General features: G+C 57.2%; 2 protein-coding genes across 5 annotated transcripts; both read right to left on the bottom strand.

Moving 5' to 3' along the window:
- Nucleotides 1-1,436: 1,436 nt before the first annotated feature.
- Nucleotides 1,437-12,114, bottom strand: Khk (ketohexokinase). Of its 4 annotated transcripts, XM_015988959.3 has the most exons (9): nucleotides 11,651-11,885; nucleotides 8,587-8,703; nucleotides 6,390-6,524; nucleotides 6,066-6,200; nucleotides 4,335-4,407; nucleotides 3,155-3,301; nucleotides 2,053-2,141; nucleotides 1,822-1,979; nucleotides 1,437-1,733 (listed from the first exon to the last, which is right to left on the bottom strand). In XM_015988959.3, exons 1-9 carry the CDS (start codon nucleotides 11,740-11,742, stop codon nucleotides 1,648-1,650), a joined length of 1,032 nt encoding a protein of 343 aa, XP_015844445.1. In that variant the 5' UTR covers nucleotides 11,743-11,885; the 3' UTR covers nucleotides 1,437-1,647. The 4 variants fall into 4 exon arrangements, with proteins under 4 accessions (XP_015844445.1, XP_006995601.1, XP_006995602.1 ...); XM_006995539.4 differs by lacking the exon at nucleotides 6,390-6,524 and having other exon boundaries at nucleotides 1,438-1,733; nucleotides 11,651-12,114; XM_006995540.4 differs by lacking the exon at nucleotides 6,066-6,200 and having other exon boundaries at nucleotides 1,438-1,733.
- A 270-nt stretch (nucleotides 12,115-12,384) lies between these two features.
- Emilin1 (elastin microfibril interfacer 1) lies at nucleotides 12,385-20,306 on the bottom strand. Its single transcript, XM_006995541.4, has 8 exons — nucleotides 19,634-20,306; nucleotides 18,631-18,756; nucleotides 17,998-18,218; nucleotides 14,888-16,816; nucleotides 14,185-14,301; nucleotides 13,751-13,768; nucleotides 13,498-13,635; nucleotides 12,385-13,086 (listed from the first exon to the last, which is right to left on the bottom strand). Exons 1-8 carry the CDS (start codon nucleotides 19,801-19,803, stop codon nucleotides 12,749-12,751), a joined length of 3,057 nt encoding a protein of 1,018 aa, XP_006995603.1. The 5' UTR covers nucleotides 19,804-20,306; the 3' UTR covers nucleotides 12,385-12,748.
- Nucleotides 20,307-20,356: the final 50 nt, after the last annotated feature.

The following is a 20,356-nucleotide window of genomic DNA, read 5'->3' as shown; positions in this document are numbered from 1 at the left end:
AACACAGGGGTTTGGGACTGGACAAGCTTCTTGGAGGGATGGAGAGTCAGCTTTTCCCGGGGTTTCTGGCCAGGGGTGCTGAGATCACTAGCCACAGCCAGCTGCAGACAAGCCCAGGAAGAAAGCTCCGTCTATCCTGGGAGCATGGACTCGCGCCGGAAGTCTCCTCTTGACTTGATAGTCAGACGTCTGTGACCCGTGTTGTGGCTCACGGCAGACAGATGGTCCCCACCCCTAGATGGCGTTAATAGCCACCCTCCCCTTCTCTTCCTCTTCCCCCTTCTCTTCCTCTTCCTCTCCTCTTCCTCCCCTTCTCTTCCTCTTCCCCCTTCTCTTCCTCCCCTTCTCTTTCTCTTCCTCCCCTCTCTTCCTCTTCCCTTCTCTTCCTCCCCTCTTCCTCTTCCTCTCCTTCTCTTCCTCTTCCTCCTCCTCCTCTTTTTCCAGGCTTTCAAGCTAGGTGACGCCCGCAGTGGTCAGGGAGCCTACTTTCTGGGTCCATGGGACTTCTCTGCCCAAAACTACCTTTTCCCATGGGCTTCCCAGGAACCCACAAGTCCTCAGAACTTACCTTGAGTCAGGTTGGCACTTCAACCACAAATGTAGCCTGACGCAGAACGTTGCTGTCCCTTGGGGAGCTTAGATGCAGCTGACATGTCAGGATTGGATTCTGAGGGTCCGGACAGTTGGACAAAAACATAGGCTTCCTTGTCAGACAGACGTGAATTCAAATGAGTCATTTAATTAGGTATGTGCCACCTTCGTGGGCATTGCTTAACCATCGTCTTCAGCTTCCCATCTGCCAAATGGAGTTGATTTTTGCCTGGTCATAGAATTATCGTCAGGATGAAAATCAGATAAAATGCTATATTAAAATGTCACCCTGGTGCCTGGTGTGTGCAAAGTTCTCAGAAGGAGGAGGAGGAGGAAGGAAGCCCGTGGGAAAAGGCAGTTTTGGACGGAGAGGCCCCACGGACCCAGAGAGCAGGCTCCCTGACCACTGCGCTGTCACCTAGCTTGAGGGCCTGAAGAACTTTCTTTTCTGCTGCTTTGTTCTAGAGAGGGATGGGCTGTCCTTCCTGGACTGGATGGCTCAAGGTCCCTATCTTCCCTGACACTCCTCGGGGGACAGCTGATGGGGGTGTGCCCACTGCCTTAGCCGACGTAGCCTCCCTCCCAGTCTATGTGGGCGGGGCTAATCTGAAGAATGAGGGAAAAAAAAAGATGGAGGATTGTGGTGTCAAAGCCTCAGGAATTTCAACCAGAGCAGTCTGAGTATCAGGAAGGACAAACGGGCTAGGCCTAGGATTCCAGCACAGACAGGCTGAGACAGAAGGACTTCAAGTTCATGACCAACCCTGGGCTGCATGACCAGACCCTATCTCATATGGCAAAACCCAAAACAAAACCAATAACAAAACCCACTCAAACAGACAAAGCTGGCTTAGGGGAAGGTTTATTTGCTCTGAGTATCTGCAGACTGGAAGTGGAGGAATACAGAAATATGAACACAGAGAGTTCTTTCCACAGCCTTCACCTGCCCAGGGGACAGGGCAGCTGGATGCCAGGCTGGGTGAAGCGGAGAAGGCAATGGCAGGCAATGGTGCCAGCCTCCGAGATGTTGAGCTGGAGCCTCTTCTCGCCCACCCCTCACACGATGCCATCAAAGCCCTGCAGGCCACACTTCCTGCCAGCCACCTGGCAGCCGAATCTCAGTGCCTCCTGCATGCTGTTCCCTGGAGGAGCGACAAGGGGCAGGGTCAGCCTGGTGTCCGGGACAGTGACAGGCCCAGCCCTGCCCTGATCCCACGCTGAGGGACTCACCCTTCGACAGGCTGAAGATGACAGAGGCGTTGAAGGTGTCTCCAGCCCCCAGAGTGTCTACGACTCGGGGCGGCGGGAAGGCATCTGAGTGTAGCAGCTGGCCATCGGGGCCCAGGGCGTCGGCGCCCTCCTCAGCCCAGGCACAGACCAGTGTAGCCCTGTAAGACCCACTCAGATGAGTGTCAGTCCACCTCATCCCCCAGGCCCCTCAGGCCCCTTCCTGGCACTCACCCTTTCTTCACGCGACCATACAAGCCTCTCAGGGCCTCGGCCGCTGACTGGAACCCCAGATGCTTGGCCACGTCTTTGCTTACAAACACCTGTGGGCAGGGAAAGAGAGGCTGGCAGCCACCTCTGACGGGTCCCTCACTACTAACGTTAGGCCAGTGTTGCCGACAGGTTATAGCACAGCCCTTCTAAGTTGGTCACGCAAATCCCTAGCATGGCATCGCGCTGTCCCACGGGAATGCATTTTACGCCTGCCTTAAGCTGTGCCAAAATACAGCCTTGTGAAGTGTGACATGGGGCCCCAATATTTTTATTATGAGTTGAGGGGATTCAAAACCCAGAAGGAGCCTGGAGCACCATCTTGGGGTGAAGCCAAACCAGGCTGCCTCTCAAGAGTGGGGTCTGTTTTGTCTGCTCCCCCACACAGCCCAACCCTTCAGAGTGAGTTTCTTCATCTGCAAAATAAGGCAGCCGGAGCTCTAGAGCTCTCTCCACAGTGGCTTCATATTAGAGTCCCTAGGGAGAGTTTGGGGGGAGGGGGGATCAGCCTGTCATAGTCCCCACCCCCCCAGAGCTGAGGACCGAACCCACCACTGAGCTAAATCCCCAACCCCAGCCTGTCATATGTTTTAACTGTGCACCAAGGCCAACAGTGTCTAGACAGTGTCCAACTAGCTTTAGCTACGACGCCGGGATTATTGCCTAAGTTCCCTTTACACACAGCCCTGTCTAAATCTTCCTTGAATCTGTCTCCTTCCCATCCTCTTCTCATAGCTACTGGTTCTCACCGCCTGCCACCTACGTGAGAAAAAACTCAGAGAACAGATCCATTCCCTTCTTCATTTTGCAGAGGGAAAGACTGAGGGGGATGAACAAGGAGATGCCCATGGCTATCAGGGTCCTGTCCATCCTTATTCCTATGTATTTACCTGAGCAGGAAAATTCTACTTCTGGGCTACCTCCACCTACCGTACCCCAGGAGCTGTGACCTACTAGGAGTTGCCAAGTTATCACTCAGAGCCTGGCAGACAGGACTAGGGTCCTCTCTAGTTCTCCTAAGAACCCCGTCAGCTAGAGATGGCCGAGACAGCTGTGGGACACTTACCACCTCACCATAGCCGAACAGCTGGAAGAGCTCTTCCCGGGGCTTCTCTATCTCCACCGACACCCGGACTCTCTGGGGCAGAGGCTGCTTGGCGTTGTACTGTTCTATCCGCTGCAACATCTTCACCTGCTCCGAAGCATTCCGGCCCTGGGGCAGGACAGGGCAGCTCAGAGCCCAGATGCTAAGAGTTCATTCTTCCCTCCCTGATGGAATTCTGGATGCAGAGGGAGAGGGCTTGGAGGAAGCTGGGCTGGAACCCCATTGGAGAAGGGTGATTCTAGGACTATCTTGGGCCTTGGAGGCCCGATCAGCCAGATTTTTTCATTTCGAAAATGAGACTAAAGAATGAAAGATGCTGGACATTGCATGCCTGTGACCACAGCACTTGGGGGACTGAAGCAGGAAAATTGTGAATTCCGGGCCAACCTGACCTACATAGGTAAGACCCTAGAAAGAAGCAAGAAAGCAAAGAGAAGCTGGGTGTGGTGGCACACGCCTCTAATCCCAGCACTTGGAGACTAAGTCAGTCCAATCCCTGCGAGTTCAAGGCCAGCCTGGTCTACATAGTCAGACCCTGTCTCAAAAAACAAACAAAATAAAACAAGAACTCCAAAGAGACAGAGGGGGATTGAGAGGAGAGAGAGAGAGAGAGAGAGAGAGAGAGAGAGAGAGAGAGAGAGAGAGAGAGAGAGAGAGAGAGAGAGAGAGAACAAAGAGAAAAGAGAGGGAAGAGGAAAGGGAAAGTGAGAGGAGATGGAGGCAGGAGGTAGAGACACACTGGAAGAATCTACTGGACAACCCTGGACTTAAGGTTTCTTCTTATCTGGATCCCCAGATTTCTCCCTTGGAAAGAAGGTTGTAATTCCCTTTGGGTCCTCTCCTTCCTCAGAAGTAAAAGAAGTCAACTCCTCCTAAACAGATACCAAGAGGGAGGCGGCCTTAACCCAAAAAGGGGGCCTTTTGCCGGGCGTCTGTGCCTGTATGCTGCTGTATCTCCCGATCTTTCTGCACCTCGCTTTCCTCGTCGGAAAACGTAAGAAAGGGTGGAGAGGAGTGGCAGAGGGCTATTCATTATCCCTGTCGTACTTTATGGTTCCAAGAAATCACGGAAGAGGCTGACCATGCGCGCAAGGGCCTGGCAGGCTAAGCCCCCAGAAAACACAGGTAGTGCAGGGCTTGCCTCAATGTGGATCCACTTGAACCGGGTCAGATCAACCTTCTCGAAGTCCTTAGCGGACACATCTGGCAGGTTCCTACATCACAAAACGGGGAGGAAAGAGAAGGAGCGTGGTAAGGGCAGCCAGGCCCCTGTTCTCCGACGGCTGGGGACCCCGTGCCTAGTAGCAATACCAGCAGCATGGCAGGAAACTGGGAAGCCAGCTCAGGGCTCTGAGGCCTCGGCCGAGCCCTGTCCCACTTTGCTAAGGTGCCCTTTTTGAGTTGAGGTTCTCTAAGGATAAACACCAACGCAGCCTGTGACAAGTCTCCCCCCTACCTCCCCACGCCCCTCCGTGTTCCTGGGAAACCACCGCCCCGAGAGTGCAGGAGACTACATTTCCCAGAAGGCCCCTCGCGGGAGCACACAGCTCCCTGCAGGCAATGGCCCCGCGAATTACAAAGCCCAAAGCCGCCTTGCCAGGAGCTTTCTTTAATGACTTGCTCTAGCTGGGAGTTGGCCAGTGACAGGACACCTTGTCCTGAGTTGGGCTCCTCACTTCATCCCTAAGGTCAAAGTTGACACTCCGAGGAAGAGTGCATGTGTGGCTGGTCTAGATGTGGAGACCCAGGAAAGCGGTCGGCCTCAACGCTGCTTGGCCACACGACCTATTCCCTCTCTGCAGTGCTGTGGATCCTTCCGTCCACTCCGCTAGTGGCCGGGGCCTTTCCCGGGCTGCTTTCCCATGGGTACACAGGACTGAAAGCCCTTAGCCTCCTGGGCCTGCTGCGATTGGCGCTATGCATGTGAATATGCCTGGACCCAGGCCAGAAGGCAATAAACATTTCTCTTCGGCTCCTCCTCGGCCTGTTTGACAGTACCCAAGTGTGTCCTTGATCAGAGTTGCTGCGGATCATCGCTTGCTTAACAGGTCGATGACAACGATTGCCTAATCTGAAAGTCACCTTTCATAGGTGAATGCCCACTCACTCTTGAGATCTACATACCCTACCTAGGTCCAGTGGTCATGCTAGGTAGTAAGTAAGGACAGTGTGAACCCTGAGGCCCCCAGCCTCGTCCCTTCTCCCAGCCCTTACCCAGTACCTGCCACATACTGTACTGGGTTCTCAGTAAACTGAATCTCTGAATCTGTTCAGGAGGCGCCTGGGAGAGATAAGGGTGGAGGTCCACCTTTGGGACCCGGAAGGGATGCTCCTCTGTGTATGTTAACCAGACAGCCCTGCCCCGCTGATCTGATGTTCCCTTTCCCCTTCCTTCCGTAGTGGCTGCCAAGGGTATGTGGTGTTTGGTTTCATCACCGGGGACCTTTGGAGGGGCCCAACCCTAGCTCCTGGATGCCATGCTGCAGGCTCAAAGCTCTGGGACTGACCCTAGACATCCCAGTGGGTCCCTTAGCCCTTCAAGGCTTTATATGGGTTGTCGCCCATCTCTGGACACCCAGCCCCAAGCTGCTGATTGACTAATTATGAAGCAATCATATCATCAATTACATGTTTTACAGGTCTGCCTGCCCGCCCACCCTTGTGCTGGTCAAGGGCAAATTACCAAGCAGGGCAGAGCCGACCCCCTTCCCACATCTCTTCTCCCCTAATTGAAAACAATTCAGAGATTACTGAACAGTTTTGGCATGGGGGCAATTTCTGGTACAGAGAAGCCATGGATGGAATTTTGCCCAGCAGTGAAAGAGGGCACTGATTGGTGGGTTGCGGGAGGGCAAGGCCAAGGGGCCCTTACGTGTCGTAGAGTATAATGGTACGGGAACCATTGGAGTTGTTGATGATGCAGGATGAGCAAGGGCTATCTCCCTGGCTCTGCCAGGCCACTTGAGACACATCCACGCCCCTCCGCCTGAAGTCAGCCACCAGGAAGCTTTGGGGGGAGGGACCCAAGCCAGGGAGAGGGCAAGGAAACACAGGTTAGAGCTCCACATAGCCTAGACCTCCCCCAGGGGTGGGAAGGGTGCGCTGGAGCACACGGGCCTCTGAAAGAAGGGTCCTGTCCTGAGAGTGTATCGGCGGCGGCGGCGGCGGCTGGCAAAGCGCAGACAGGTGTACAAACCTGTAGGCGTGCAGGATGGTGCGACTACCGCTGGCCTGGTTGATGATAACTGTGGAGGTGGGGATGGAGCCCTCGGTCTGAAGGACCGCGTAGCGTAGGTCCACAGAATGTCGGCGGAGGTCATCCAGAACAAAACTGCCGGGGTGGAGTGACCCGGAAGGGCAGTTTGGCGAGAGTTTAGGGGACTAGAAGGGAGGAGGGCCACCAGGGACCCTGAAAGGCAAGGGGATGAGCAGAGGAAGTAGGAGGGAACCGGCAATCTCAGTCTTTGCCAGAGGTGATGGCGGGGGGGGGGGGGGGGGGGGGGCCGCAGGAAAGGCAGGGTGCAGAGCCTGGACATCGGAGAGATAGGAACGAACATTTTAGGTCGGTCTCAGTCCAGTTTCACACTGGAAAGCTTTGCCCTCACCCTCAAAGCTAGACGGAGGTAGATTTGGGGCCTGGGGCCTGGAGCCTGTTTGAACTAACTGTGTGTGAGTCCTGTGGCCTGGTTTGTTCGTCCAAGACCCAGGCAGAATTAATGATTAATCGCCAAGGTGATACTTTGCAACCCTCCCAGCTGCCCTCTGCGGGTTCATCCTCATGGTGTGAAGCTTTCTGGGGTCCCCTGCTATGGCACCTCCTCTTACATTTCTTGCAGGCTGGTCATCATCCAGGAAGTGGTGCTGCCTTAGGGGACCTGGTCACTACTGTCTTCTCAAAGCTGGGCTGACCCCTATGGGCAATGGGTTGGTGCACGTGGGGGGTCTGTAAACATGCACCTGACCCAGGACGAGTTCACACAATGCCCCCCCAGTTAGAATGAGCTTAGAGACATCACTTCAAGATCAGCCTAGCAGGACAGCAAGGAGGCTGGTCCCACTCCTTCCAGAAAACCCCAGGGCAAGCAACTGTGCCCAGCGGCCCAGTCATCCTGTGTCTTCTCACTAGGAGCAGACCTCCCTTTCAGTAGCACCAAAGCTGGACAGAGTTGTAGGACCCACACGGTGCATCATCCCTTGACCAGACCACTCAAGGGTCCCTTAGTAGTTTCCCCCAACGCATTAGGAATAGGTTTTGCTTTTTTTTTTTTTTTTTTTTTTTTTTTTGGTTTTTTCAAGACAGGGTTTCTCTGTGTAGCTTTGCGCCTTTCCTGGAACTCACTTGGTAGACCAGGCTGGCCTCGAACTCACAGAGATCCGCCTGCCTCTGCCTCCCAGAGTGCTGGCATTAAAGGCGTGCGCCACCACCGCCCGGCAGGAATATGTTTTGCACCCACAGTGCCTGGCATATAGTAGGTGCTCATTAAATGTTTGCTGAATGCACAGAGAGAATTCTGAATGGCTCACCCCCCAAATATGATTGCTCCCTATAGGAGAGCCCACCATCCTAAGCAAGAACCGGTGTCCTGCTTCCACCTCGGAAGGAACTCCTGGCCCATCTCCAGGAGAGAGTCTCCCACTCTATTAGTTTTGTTCCCGTTCACCAAGACTGGGAATTTGGCTGTCAACATGCCCCTCAAACTAGGGATCAAAGGGCTGTGCTTTACAGGCCAGAAACCTGGCAGTCTGCCCCAGCGCCCGCAGCGGGCAAAGTGTGGGCCACACCTCCCGATAAGTGTGTGCTGAGCTGACAGAGTCCGGAGCCAAAGGCCTCTTGGGTCCTTGCAGCAGTCGACATGGAGAAGGCGCGTGGGTCACTTATGGACCGCAGCCTCCACAGCAAATGGGTTTGGGCCTCAGTGTTAACATGTGACCTCAGGATGTCCTGAGCCGTGGACTCTTGGTATTTACTTACAACGAGGACACGAGCAGCGCCCCTCATCCTCAACTGTGGGCCTTCATCCTGTGACCATGGATGCTGGGCGCCCCTGAGGCAGGGGAGGGTACAGCATGCCCCTAGCTGCCTTTTACATCAAACACAGCAAGGATAAGGGCCACGAGAAGGGCAAAGGCAGATGCTACAGGAAGCCAGGGAGGAGGTGGTGGGCAGCCTAAGCAAGCTGTGGAAACGGAACCCTTACAGGAGTGGGGGGGGGTTAGCACCCAAAGAGCAGACAGACCACCCCAGAAGGACCAAGGAATCTGGGACTCTCCCGTGGGTCACCACCCACCAACCATTCTTCTATCCTGCCCACCCCACGGTTCAGACAACTCTCCTCTCCCTGTGCCCCTGCAGGCAAGCATCCCCTCCAACAGCTACGCCCTCCCAAACTTACTCGGCGACATGGCCAGGGGCCAAGGAGCCCATGAAGGCGCAGCGGGCTCCGAGCAAGGAAAGGACAGTGCAGGAGTTGGACGCGTTGCCTCCACGTTGCCATCTCTGGGACAGGCACCTGTAAGGCACAAGCCGCATGCCCGCAGCCTCAGTGGACTGGTCCCCGGGGGAAGCAGGACCGACCTCAGGCCCCTGTGAAGGCGTCCACAGAATGCAGGAGCCAGGATGCATCTGTTTCAGGTCACTTGCGCTATAAATGGAGCTGCTGAGACTCAGTGGTGGCATGGGGCTGGGCTGCGGGTCTGTCCCCATATCTCGGGCTACATCCAAGCGTGTAGCTGCATCCGCCTGTTTCTAGCAAACCAGGAAACCTGCGGTGGGGGGGGGGGGCTCTCACTCGGAGGGCTCCCTTAGCTTCGGGTCATCTCTTCCTTAGTCACAGTGAGATGTCACAGTGACACCCTTCAAAGTCACACTGAAGCTTCAGGCTGTGCAGAAGTGCTCAGCATGAGGACTTTTTATTTTGGGGGGAGAGGGAGACTCTCCTCAGCATGCACTCTGGGAAACAGGAGACATATCTCAGGTCATCTCTGACCGTGAACCCCAAGCTTTGAGAGTCCCTGGGTCAGGTGGGGTGGGGATATCAGGAAGGATTGCTCTTCTAGAGTCCAGAAGCAGGGATGTGATGTAGCACCTCAGGTCTGCAGAGGAGGGTACACCCCGAGGGCAGGGACCCGGCAAACAAGGGAGGGGGCTCTTCCAGTAGTCTCCACCTTCCAAATGGAGCCTGTGCCATCAGCAGGGGAGAAAGGGTCCCCCTTCTCTTAGCCTCCAGGTAAAGAAGTTGAAGGGAACGCGGTTCGGTTCTAGCAGAATGTGGTACTGCATGTATTCTGGTTCAAAAACAATCTCTGGAGAACTGGGAACCTGAAATACGCACGCTCTCCTGGAGTAAGAAAAAGCCGAGGGCTGGGGAGATGGCCCAGTGGTCAAGAGCACGTGTTCTTGCAGAGGACCAGGGTTCAATTCCCAGCACCCACACGGCGGCTCACAACCATCCGGAACTCCAGTTCAGGGCACCCAAAGTCCTCTCCTCACCTCTGTAGGTGCCGGGTACGCAAGTGGTGCAAATACATACACGCACACACAGTACTCATACACATAAAGTAAATAAATCTGAAATGTGGGGCCAGAGAGATGGCTCAGTGGTTAGAGGGCTAGAGGACAGATTCAATGCCCAGCACCCACTTGTCAGCTCACAGCTGTCTGTAATTCCAGTCCAGGGGATCTGACACCCTCAACAGACATACGTGCAGGCCAAACACCAGTGCACATAAAATAAAAACAAGTCATTTAATAAAAGAGAGAGAGGAGGGCTGGGGAGCTGGCTCAGCAGTTAGGAGCACTTGTTGCTCTTGCAGAGGGTCCAGGTTCGACTCCCAGCACCCACACTGTGGCTCACAACCGTCTGTAACTCTAGTTCCAGGGGATTCAGTGCCCTCTTCTGACCTCTTCAGGCACCAGGATTGCATGGGGTGCAGACACACGTGGGCAGAACACTCACATACATACACATAATAAAATAAATCTTTTTTAAAAAGAGAGAGAGCAAGCCCGATTTCCCCCACTGAGCGCCACATTGTACGGGTGGCTCTACCTTGGTAAGTAGGTTGGGTCTACACAACTAAATACCCTGAACTCTTCGCCACTGTCCCCGTACCCCTGGCAAGGGCTCTCACTTCTGGCAAACAAAGCAGCCCAAAGCAAAGGCTAAACTCCACGACCTGAGCAGCAACAGAGACAGCACACTGAGCTTGGAGTCATGCGCTGTAATCACTGCTCTGCCTCGTGTTGTGTATGTGGCCTGATGGACACAGCTGGGCTCCTCCAAATCTTCAGCTTCTAAGGAAAGGATCTATCTGCATGGTGCTTTCCCAGTCCCCAGGGAGCCTGAGACAGCACAGGGGGCAGTACTCTGGGGACCCCCCACACCCAAAGAGCACCCAGCCTCCCCCACCTCTGCAAGTTCATCGCTGTCAGAGCTCTAGGGCTTGCCAGAGGTCAGCCTAGAACTTCCTTTCGTCCAGTTCTTTGCTGAGACAACAAAGAGCCGAGAGGCCATCGGCGTGGCTCAGAGCACCAGACCTCACCAAGAGAAAGCCGATGTTCCACTGCACACGCACATGCCTTCACGGCATGGCAGCACGACGGGGTGGCCCTTATCAAGAGTCAAGATAACAACTGTCAAAGGACATTTCAGCTTTCCACCAGAGAACCGGTGGATGTTCTCAGAACGTCCACCAAGATGTTCACCCGTCTTGGTAAAAAGACTTCTGGTGGTAGACTCCTTTGGGCACTTAGCACCAGGAAAAAAAACTGAGCCAAGTTTCTCCCTAGCTAACCCAGAGAGGCTCCATCCAGGTTTGCTTACCCTGCCAGCCAGCCCTGAGCCAGGCAAGGCTCAAACGCCAGGTTTTTAAATGTTTGTGAGTGATTGAAGGGCACGTATCACTCACTCTTAGCTACCTCGTGTTTTATTTCAGCAGTAGGCGGCAAGTTAGAAATGCATAGGGCATGGGGTTGTGGGGAGAGGGAGCTGAAGAACGTTTGTCTGGCACCTTATCAGCTGTGTGCCCTTGGGAGGGAAGAATCATTTCAGCCCTGTCTCTAAACCCAGGATTCTGACGAGATCCCCACAATCCTAGGATTGAGACGGGAACCAGCTAACAACAGCCATGATTCAAGAGCAGTGTTGCACTCCAGTTAATTCCAGAGGCTGAAAGGAGGACTTTAGGACAGCTTGGGCTACTTAGCAAGACCCCGTCAAAACAAAACGACAAACCCCCTGAGTCTTATTTTTTTAATGGCCTCCAGTCTCCTGTCTTCACTCCCGCTGAGAGCCCCTAGGCTTCCCTGGCAAAGAACATCTGCACGCCAGGCTAGAATAGTGCCTCACTGCTTGGGGAGGGGGGGATATCCCCGGCTTAGCAGCCAATTAGCAGTGACAGGCACAAAGACTGGGCTACTGCCGCCCTGGGGTCTCCGAGGGGCCTGGGCGCCCCTACCTGCGATCCGTGTCCTCCTCTGGGTACTTGTCCACCACATTGATGATGTCCAGCACCACCAGCCCCACGCAAAGGATCTGCTTCTCTTCCATGAGGCTGCTCCCCAAGCTTCCTACCCGCAAGCGGAGGGAATTCCTACTGGGGCTCTGCCTCTTATCTGCTGAAGAAAGGTGTCCCGGCTTCTCAGGGGCTGCCCTGGCTCCTCCTCCGCGTGCGGAGCTCCTCGGGCCAATGGCAGAACCTCTCCCTTCTCCGCCTCGGGTGTCAGCCTGAGCCCGGCCAGACCGTCCCACGAATGCAAAGCGAAAACGCACTAAATATTGCACCACCTTTTCGGTCCCTCTGCACCTGCTGCAGACTGCAGACCCTGGACCACCGGGACGAGCGGCTCGGGCCACCGAAACCCCTCCTGCGCAGGAGGAGCACTGAAGCTCACGGCTCCTCCCCGCCGCTGTGGCCCACCGGTCCCCGTCGAAGCCCCGCCCCGGCCAGGCTAGCGGGCGTCACGTGACGGGGAACCGGGAAGGCTGCCCGCCCGAGAGGCGGCTCTGGCCCTGCGCCCCCTGGCGGCCGCTGGGGGGGAACCGCGGTCGTGACCCTGAGGCTGCGACCGCCGGTGCCCTTAGCGGAGCGCGCACCCCGGGACCACCGGCCAGGAGATCACCTCCGCAGGACTCCGTCTCCTCCCGTCCTGGCCCTTATCGACCCCTGAACATGTACCGGAGCAGAATGGCTGTGTTTTGTAGAAAAAAAAAAAACTAAGTGTCTTTATTCCTGAATAGTTTAGTACGGCGGTGCGGGCTTGGGAAAGCCCTTGGACCCCGAGGATTGCGGGTTCGAGGGACGGTTCCTCTTCCGCATCCCGGGTCCTGGAGAGGGCTCTGGTGGGGACGGCAGCGAGGCCAAAAGTCAAGAGGAGACGCCTAGGTCCCAGACACCACGAAGTCGCTGCGTGCAGAGTGGCCGCTCTGGATACCTGGAACCGCAGCGGGGCGTGGTCCCCGGACTTGCCCCACCCCGGCCTCGGTGGAGGGGGAGCCGCGATCCAGGTGGCTCTGCGGCCCGTGGAGATAAGTTTGGTGGTCGGGCCGACCCCGTCTACACCTGTTCAAGCTCTGTGTCCTCGTAGAGCAGGGCTCCACTGAAGATGGTGAGCGGCTCCTCCGAGTGGGCCAGCTGCCCCATGACCAGGTCGATGCAGACAGTGTCTCCCACCTGCAGCGGCAGGATGAGGCTGAAGACGCCCAGGGCGCCGGGGCTCGGTTGACTTTCGGCCACAGGCTTATTCTCCAGTCCCTCGGGCTCGTAGCCCCCCGAGTCTATGCGGGCCACGCCCAGGTTGGAGCGCGACAGCACCGCCTCCACTTTCTCGTGCCGGTGCCCCGTTAGGACAGCGCTCAGCAAGTAGCGTCCAGCCAGCGGCGCAGTGAACACACCTGGGGACAAGGGTGGCAGTCAGGAGGGGAGACGGTGTCTGGGACAAGGACGGTTTCTCGAGGAGGGAGTGGGTGGGTACAGCACTCCTGGACTGGGGGCGGGGGAACACCTTTCACTGCTATTCCACTGGACTGTACCCTGTAGGGGGCACCCGCCTTGCATCCCCAGCACTTTTTGCGGGACGTGTGCGGGAGCCCCGTCCCCACCATAAAAATCTGTGGTGTGAATGTCTCCTTCCCTCCCCGCCGTCGCCTTGCCCAACTGTGGTGGAAATGCATGGAGAGAATAAAGGTCTTTCTAATTGACAACACGGAAAGATGCCCTTGTCTACAGAGGCACGATCGAGGCATTAGCACTGGCCCAACCTCACCCATTCCCTCAACTGCTCCACCCAGCCCCCCGTAGGTTACCTGTCTCTGGGTCGTAGTAGCCTCCATCATTGAGCAGGACTCTGTCGAAGGGGACCGTGCCTGGTTCCGACCGGGGCAAACTCAGGGCAGCTGAAAATGCCACTCGAGGCACGGGGGCTGCTGGCGCTCCCTCCACTCCTGGAGAGGGGTAAAGTGAGTGTTAGAACGGACGGGACGCCCCCTTCCCGCTGCCCAGGCTGCCTGAGGACTGTCCTCCTCCAGCCCCTTCCAGAGTCTAATGAGAAGAACTCACCCTGTTCACCTTGAGGACCTGTGAAAAGAAAAAGAGATAACAGTGACTAGGGCATCTCTCACTGTGCTACCCATCCAACATCTGTCTTGCAGGGCTCTGAGTGTTCCCAAGCAGGAAATGAGATGCCAAGAAAGGCCTAAGTAGGGTTGAATCTGTGCAGCTGCTGAGGCCACAGCCTCAGCCCCGAGCTTTTCCCCCAAAATGGCTCTTGTAGGCTATAAGCATCAATCTGCAATACGGCAGAGAGACCCAAGACACCCAGTAGCCAAATGGCCACCTCATCCACTGGTCACTTTCTTCTCCGTTCACGGCTAGACACTGGGAACCTCCATTTCCTCTCTCCCCTTTCTCAGTCCGGCTCCGTGTGGAATGTTATGCCTGGGCTGCCAGCAGAGAGGCAACCCTGGCTGTAGCAAGGGTCTCCACCAACCTACCTGGTGGTCCGATGGGCCCCTTTGGTCCATCCAAGCCGGGAGGTCCTGGAGGTCCTGCAGGGCCTGGAGGTCCCTGTAGCCCAGGAGGCCCCGGAGGCCCAGCCTCTCCTGAAGGCCCTATGGTGAGAAAAACCTCGTTGAAGGACATTTGCAGAGGGAGCTTCCAACTCACAGGAAAGGTAGTGGTTCCGCAGGTAGAGAGAGAGATGGGTGAGAGAGATGGGCTTGGAGGACCGATGGGGACCTGGGGCCCCTTGTGCTGCAGGCGAGGCCCCTGAGTGACGGAGCCACATCCCAGCTCCACTCCCAGGCCCATCGAAACGGGGATGCCGGACCCTGGCAACTTCTCTGCAGACACACTTCAACCTCCCGGAGGAGCAATAAGGGCTGGGGGGAGGGGGGAGCAAAGAGGAGGTGGATGAGACCAGGCCTCTTTGCTGGTTGTTGTAGGGTGAAAGGGGACAAAGGAAGGGTCTGGGGAGTGGAGAGATGGCTCAGAGGTTAAGAGCACTGGCTATTCTTCCAGAGGTCCTGAGTTCAATTCCCAGCAACCACATGGTGGCTCACAACCACCTGTAATGAAATCTGGTGCCCTCTTCTGGCGGGCTGGAGTACATGCAAATAGAACACTGTATACATAATAAATAAATCTTTAAAAAGAAAGGGTTTGAAAGGGGAACCCCCTCATGCCTTCTGTTCTCACCAGTGAAGTCCTTCAGGCTGAACTGCTGCAGACGGTCTTCCAGGAGCAGCAGGGAACTGTTGAGGGCACCAAGCCGTCTGCCCAGGCCTGCCTGGCCCCCCAGCAGCTTCTCCAGCAGGGCGGCCTGTGTGTGGCTGGTACTGTTGTTTTCCCGGAGTGCAGCCCACAGCCCAGCCACGTGTCTAGAAAGGCCTTCACGCAGGCCTTGTAGTCCCCCTGCCACAGTATCCAGACGCTCACAGACCCCCTCAAGACGGCCCAATCGCCCTTCTAAGCTAGGGCACTGGCCGGCCTGTGCCTGGCGCTCCTCCAGGCCACGGAAGCGCTCCTCGCTCTCTGTAACGTGCTCCGTGGCCTCCTGCTGTAACCTGTTGATCTCAGAGATGATGCTGTCCTTGGTGGCCCCCAGGTCGGCCAGATCAGCACCCTGGCCCTCCACGGTGGTCTGGAGCTCATGCAGGGAGTCGTTGAGGGAGCTGAACGTGAGAATGACCTCAGAGAGTTCCCCTTGAAGGGCCTGGAGGGCTGAGCCTGAGCTGCCTCCGAACACACTGAAGCCGTCCAGAGGCCCGCGGCTTGGTCCCCCAACCCCTGGGCCGGCCCCAGGGCCCCGTGGAGGCAACAGTGGACAGGAGCAACGTTCCACACCGTCCCGGAGGCGGCCCAGCTCCTCCTGGACACCACCACAGGCCCCGCAGCCCTCTTCCCCGCGGGCTTGCAGCAGGCCCTCCAGCTGGCTGAGCTGGGCTGCTGTGAGATTGAGGCGCAGCGAGAGTTCCGCTACTGTCTCTTCCTGTGCATCCAGGCGCTCCTGCAGCCGGCCCAGGATCCCTTGCAGCCCCTCCAACATGGCCTGCTGGGCCTCCCCTGCTGCTCCAACCTTGTGCAAGTCTGAGCCCACCAGCCGTAGCTGGCCCTCGCTGTCCAGCACCCTGCGCTCCAAGGCACTGAGGATCTCACTGACCCGGGAATCCTGTTCCCCGGGGCCCCCGGAGCAGAGCTGTCTGCAGGCCTGCTCAGCCCCCGTCACCTGCTCCTCCAGCAGACCTAGGCGGCCACCTAGCTCCCTGCTCACATTGGCCATGAGCTCCTCCAGCTTTTCTAGCCGTCTGGGAGCATCAGGCAACCAGTGGCCCAGCTTCCTCGGTCCCCCGGGCCGGTGGTCCTTCTCTTGCTCCTCCGAGGGACCGAGGGTAGAGTTGAAGCGGTCCTCCAGGCGAGAAAGGCGGGAGGCCAAGCTGGTGTAGCCCGGGGGGTAGCCCCCCTGCCCGGCGGCTCCTCCCAGCTCAGAACCCCGCCGTCCACTGAGCACCGTCACTGAGCCGGCCACTACATCCAGCCTCCGCTCCAGCTCTGACAGTCGCCGGCCCAGCTCCGGGGGGCAGCACTCCTGCGGGGGTCTCCTGGCCATGGCGGCTCCCATGTGCTGCTGCTGACGTTCCTCCACGGAGGACAGTAGCTTCTCCAGTGTCCGCAGCCTCTCCCTATCCTCCTGCTGCTGCTGGCGGAAGCCATCCAGCCCCGCCAGGCACACTGAGCAGGATTCCTGAAGCTGCCTTTCCAGCTGCCTCAACACCTCCTCACTGAGGCCCGAAGGGACTGGGACAGGGGCCGGGGTCCTGCCGCCTCCGCCGGGGCCTCCATTGTGGTGGTTGTTAAGGTGGCCCAGCTCCTGGTCATGGGTGGAGACGCGGTTGTCCAGGAGCTGCAGCTGGTGCTGGATGGCACTGAGGGTTTCGTGCACCCCGGGACGGGCGGCTGCATCGGCCGGCTGCTGCCTCCCGTTAAAGGCTGTCTCCACAGCCTTCTGTACGTCGTCGGCCAGGCGCCCATTTATCCCCTGCAGGACACCTCGAAGGCCCTGTAACTCTTTGGTCAGGCTCTGTACCTGCTGCTCTAGCTGCTGTACTTTCTCTGACTCCCCAGGACCTGAAGAGAGAGAGAGGACAACAGATGACTGAGGGCCCAGGCCCTGCATACCCCAACTCCGGCAAGGGTCAGGGCCTCTCCTTTGGATGATGTGGGCAAGAGGGAAAAAAAAAAAAAAGAAAGAAAGAAAGGAAATACCATTTACTGACTGCCCTTACGCCAGATTTGAACCACAGCTCTTAAAATGTTTACTGAGCAGATACTCTTTGCCATTTGATAGCATGGGAAACCGAGGAGGACCAGAGAAATTAGGCAAATAGTCCCAGCAAGAGTCAGAGGCTCTCCTTTGGACGATTTGGGCAAGAGAAAAAAGGCTTAACAAGTAGCCCTGTCAAATTTCTAATCTAGATCATCCATCTGGCCACCAAACCCACCCACATCGTTTCCACTTGGCCTTAGGACCTCTTGACTTCTTGGAAACTGTTTCCTTATCTGGGAAATGAGAAAGACACCATGTGTCCTCCCTCTTTGGGCTGACTGTACCAAATGGGAATGGGAATGTGAAGTCCTGTAGCAATGACTGGGCATTTCCCCAGCGCACCACGGGTCAAACAAGAAACCCTTCAGCAAGCCCGCTGGGGTGCTGGCTGGCTAGCCAGGCAGCCAGAAGTTCCTGTTTCCATAATTATAGTTCGGTTATCTCTTTGGCAGGAAAAGAGCGCACATCCGGTGTGCCTGGCCTAGCACATACACACGGGAGGAAAGAAAATGCAACAGGGACTATTGCATTCTGGGATCTGCAGTCTCCAGGGGCCAGAAAGGGGCCTGGGACCTGTAGTCAGGTGCAATGCATGCTAGGATTTGTAGTCTTAACCGTCTTCAATGTGGACAGACGGGACTTCTCAAAGGAATTCCCCGCTTCTCCCACAGCCTTGCCCGACTAGGAAGGACCTTGGCCGCATGAGGGCGTATGTGAGCAAGTCCTCTCCATGCCTTCTTAACCCGGCGCTAGGTTTTCAGGTCTTTCAAATCAATCTATGCCCACTCTTCCCGCCCCCCCCCCCCCCCCCCCCCGACACACTCAAACCACGCAAGCATAAACACATGCAGAATCTCAGGGGCGTCATTACGTCCTTTCTGTCCGTCTCCCTCCAGTTTAGAGCACAGAGGTTTCCCTCCACATAGTGGAGCCCACGTTTACCACCCGGGATCTCCCCATCCCTAGGAAATTGCAGACTCACCCTCTCCCCCTAGCCCACTGAGGTGGCTGCCTGCACTGGAGCCAGATAGGTTGGGGCGCGCTGGCCTGGGCCGGGGGTGTGGTGTGGAGGGTGCAGGACCCAGAGCGGAAGCAGGGCCTTCTCCACAGTCATCGCCCCCGTAGCCCTGACAGCACCGCCACTCCATGTCTGTTACTGTCTTGTAGGCCACCCTGTAGCGAGGCCGAAGGAAGCTCCGGTACCTGGCCAGAGAGGAAAGGAAGGCTTTGTATTCCCTCGGTTCTGCCATCAGTCACCTGTTCTTCAGGCTGAGTCTCCCTCTGGGGCCAGTCTGTGTGTGGCCTTGCTCACTTGACAGTTATCAGCTTCTTAGCCAAGGGCTAAATCCTGCCTCTTCCTCCCCTTTCCCAGCGCTGGGACCCTGAGTTCTGGCCATGAGGCTGACCTGTCCAACAGGAGGCCTGAAGGTCGGAGACAAGCGAAGTATGCCTGCAGGAGCTCACCAGCTAAGCCAGGACCCTAAAACATCCCCTCAAAAAGTCTTGTCCTGCCCCCCTGCTCCCTGCTCCGCACAGAATCCCTGAGTGGCCACCAGCTGTCTGCCCCGGCCCAGCTCCCGCTAAGTACCCGATCCCTCAGTGTTGGGGGGCTCACATGATACTCCGGGGACACTGGGGCTGGCCCCAGCCGCAGGGTTGATAGTCTGGCTTGACAAAGGTCTCCACTCCATCCTCAAGGACGCAGCTCACCGTCCGAGTCACCACGTAGGCACACCAGTTCCTGTAGGCACAACCCTACCTGGGCCAAAGGACCAAAGACACAGCCCCAGTGGGCCCAGAGGCTGATGGGAGGGTCGAAAGATGAAGGGGGCCTTGGGAACCAATGAAAGTTAGGGGTTTCGCAAGGGCAGCGTCCACCCCACTTCTTCTATCACCGTAACAGATAAAGACTTTTCAACATATAATGAAAAGAACACACAAAGAGAAGTCAGTCCTCATGACTGTGGGGTCCCGGGCACCCTGGAATTCACAGTCCCTTGGGCCTGTCTCAGGGCCCAGCTGTGTCAACCAACCAACTTTGGATGCTGGGGGATAATCCCCTGCACATGGTGCTTCTTCTACCCACCCCTCAAGGAGGAGAGCAGGGGCAGGCAGATGTCCGGCCTGCGGTTAAGTAGAGAGAATAAAGCCACAGCCGGGCTCTGTCCCCCTGGGGCTTGAGGGGCTGCAGTCTTGGCCCCATTCACACTGGCTTCTAATGTGTGGGCTGCTGCGGAACCAGAGGGAGCAGGACGGGAGAAGTTTCTACATTAGTGGCTGGGGCTACGGAAGCCCTAGAAAAGGACAAAAGGTCTGCTTGATCCAGAACTGGCTGGCACACAGCGGGCAGCGAGGTCTGGTCCATGCCCCTCAGCGTAGTTCCCCTGGGCACCCAACTGCAGGCCTCCGTAGAGAAGAGGGGTGTGAGCTGATCCCCCTTAGGCCACCAAAGCTCTGGAAAAAGTCCCGCAGGAAGGTGCATACCGGAGGGGCCATTGATGGATGGGACTCCTCACTCTCCTCCTCATGGCATTGGGGGGTACAGCCTGTTGCCCATCTTCTGGGGACTTTCCCAACCACAGCCTCCAGCCCTGGCTGGGGGACACAGACTCTCTTACCTGTGGCGGCTGGCGGGCCGTGGTGAGTTCTGGGCCTGGGGTCCCCCAGGACTGAGGGCCGAACTGCCCCCTGTGTAGAGGCTGTAACCTCGGGGAGGGTAGCTGGCAGCCTCTGTGGCCACGGTCAGCAGATAGAGACAGCAGCAGCTCCAGAGGGTGCTGGGGGCCATGGTGCGGTGCTCCGGGCCGCCCTTAGAGACACATCCCGGCTTGACCGCTGGTGCCCACACCCGCGCCTCCCGGGGATGCCGCTGCCGCCGCCGCCGCCCCGCCGTGGCTCCAGGGGACAGCCCGCTAAGCCAGTTCAGTCCCCAGCTTCCTGCCTGCAGCCCCCAGCCACACGCCTCCTCCTTGGCTGCTGGGCCTGACCCCTCTCTCTCCCCCTCCTCTTTCCTCCTCGGGCTCCTGTCTGTCCCTCCCTCGGTTCCTTCCGCTCTCCTCTTCTGCACTTCTGAGGGGAGTCTGTTCTCTGGGCGCCCCTGGCCTCCTGTGCCTGGTCCCTGCCCCTCTCGGAGGCTGCTTCCTGAGCCTCCACCCCCCGGCTCCAGCTGGCCCTCTTCTGGTCTCCCTGTCCTGTTCCCTGATGACTGGATCCTCAGGATGACAGGGCTTTGCCCCGGTGGCCGTGGAGAGGCACAAGAGTGACTTGTGGGGCGGGCCAGCCTCTCCCTCCCTTCTCTCCCCTCCCTTCCCCCTGTCTGGCTGGCGGTCCAGCCTCCCCCT

The sequence above is a fragment of the Peromyscus maniculatus genome, chromosome 22 (genome assembly GCF_049852395.1).
Source record: "Peromyscus maniculatus bairdii isolate BWxNUB_F1_BW_parent chromosome 22, HU_Pman_BW_mat_3.1, whole genome shotgun sequence".
Taxonomy (NCBI): domain Eukaryota; kingdom Metazoa; phylum Chordata; class Mammalia; order Rodentia; family Cricetidae; genus Peromyscus; species Peromyscus maniculatus.
Note: the sequence above shows the minus strand (reverse complement) of the source record. Positions and strands in the feature narration are given on the sequence as shown.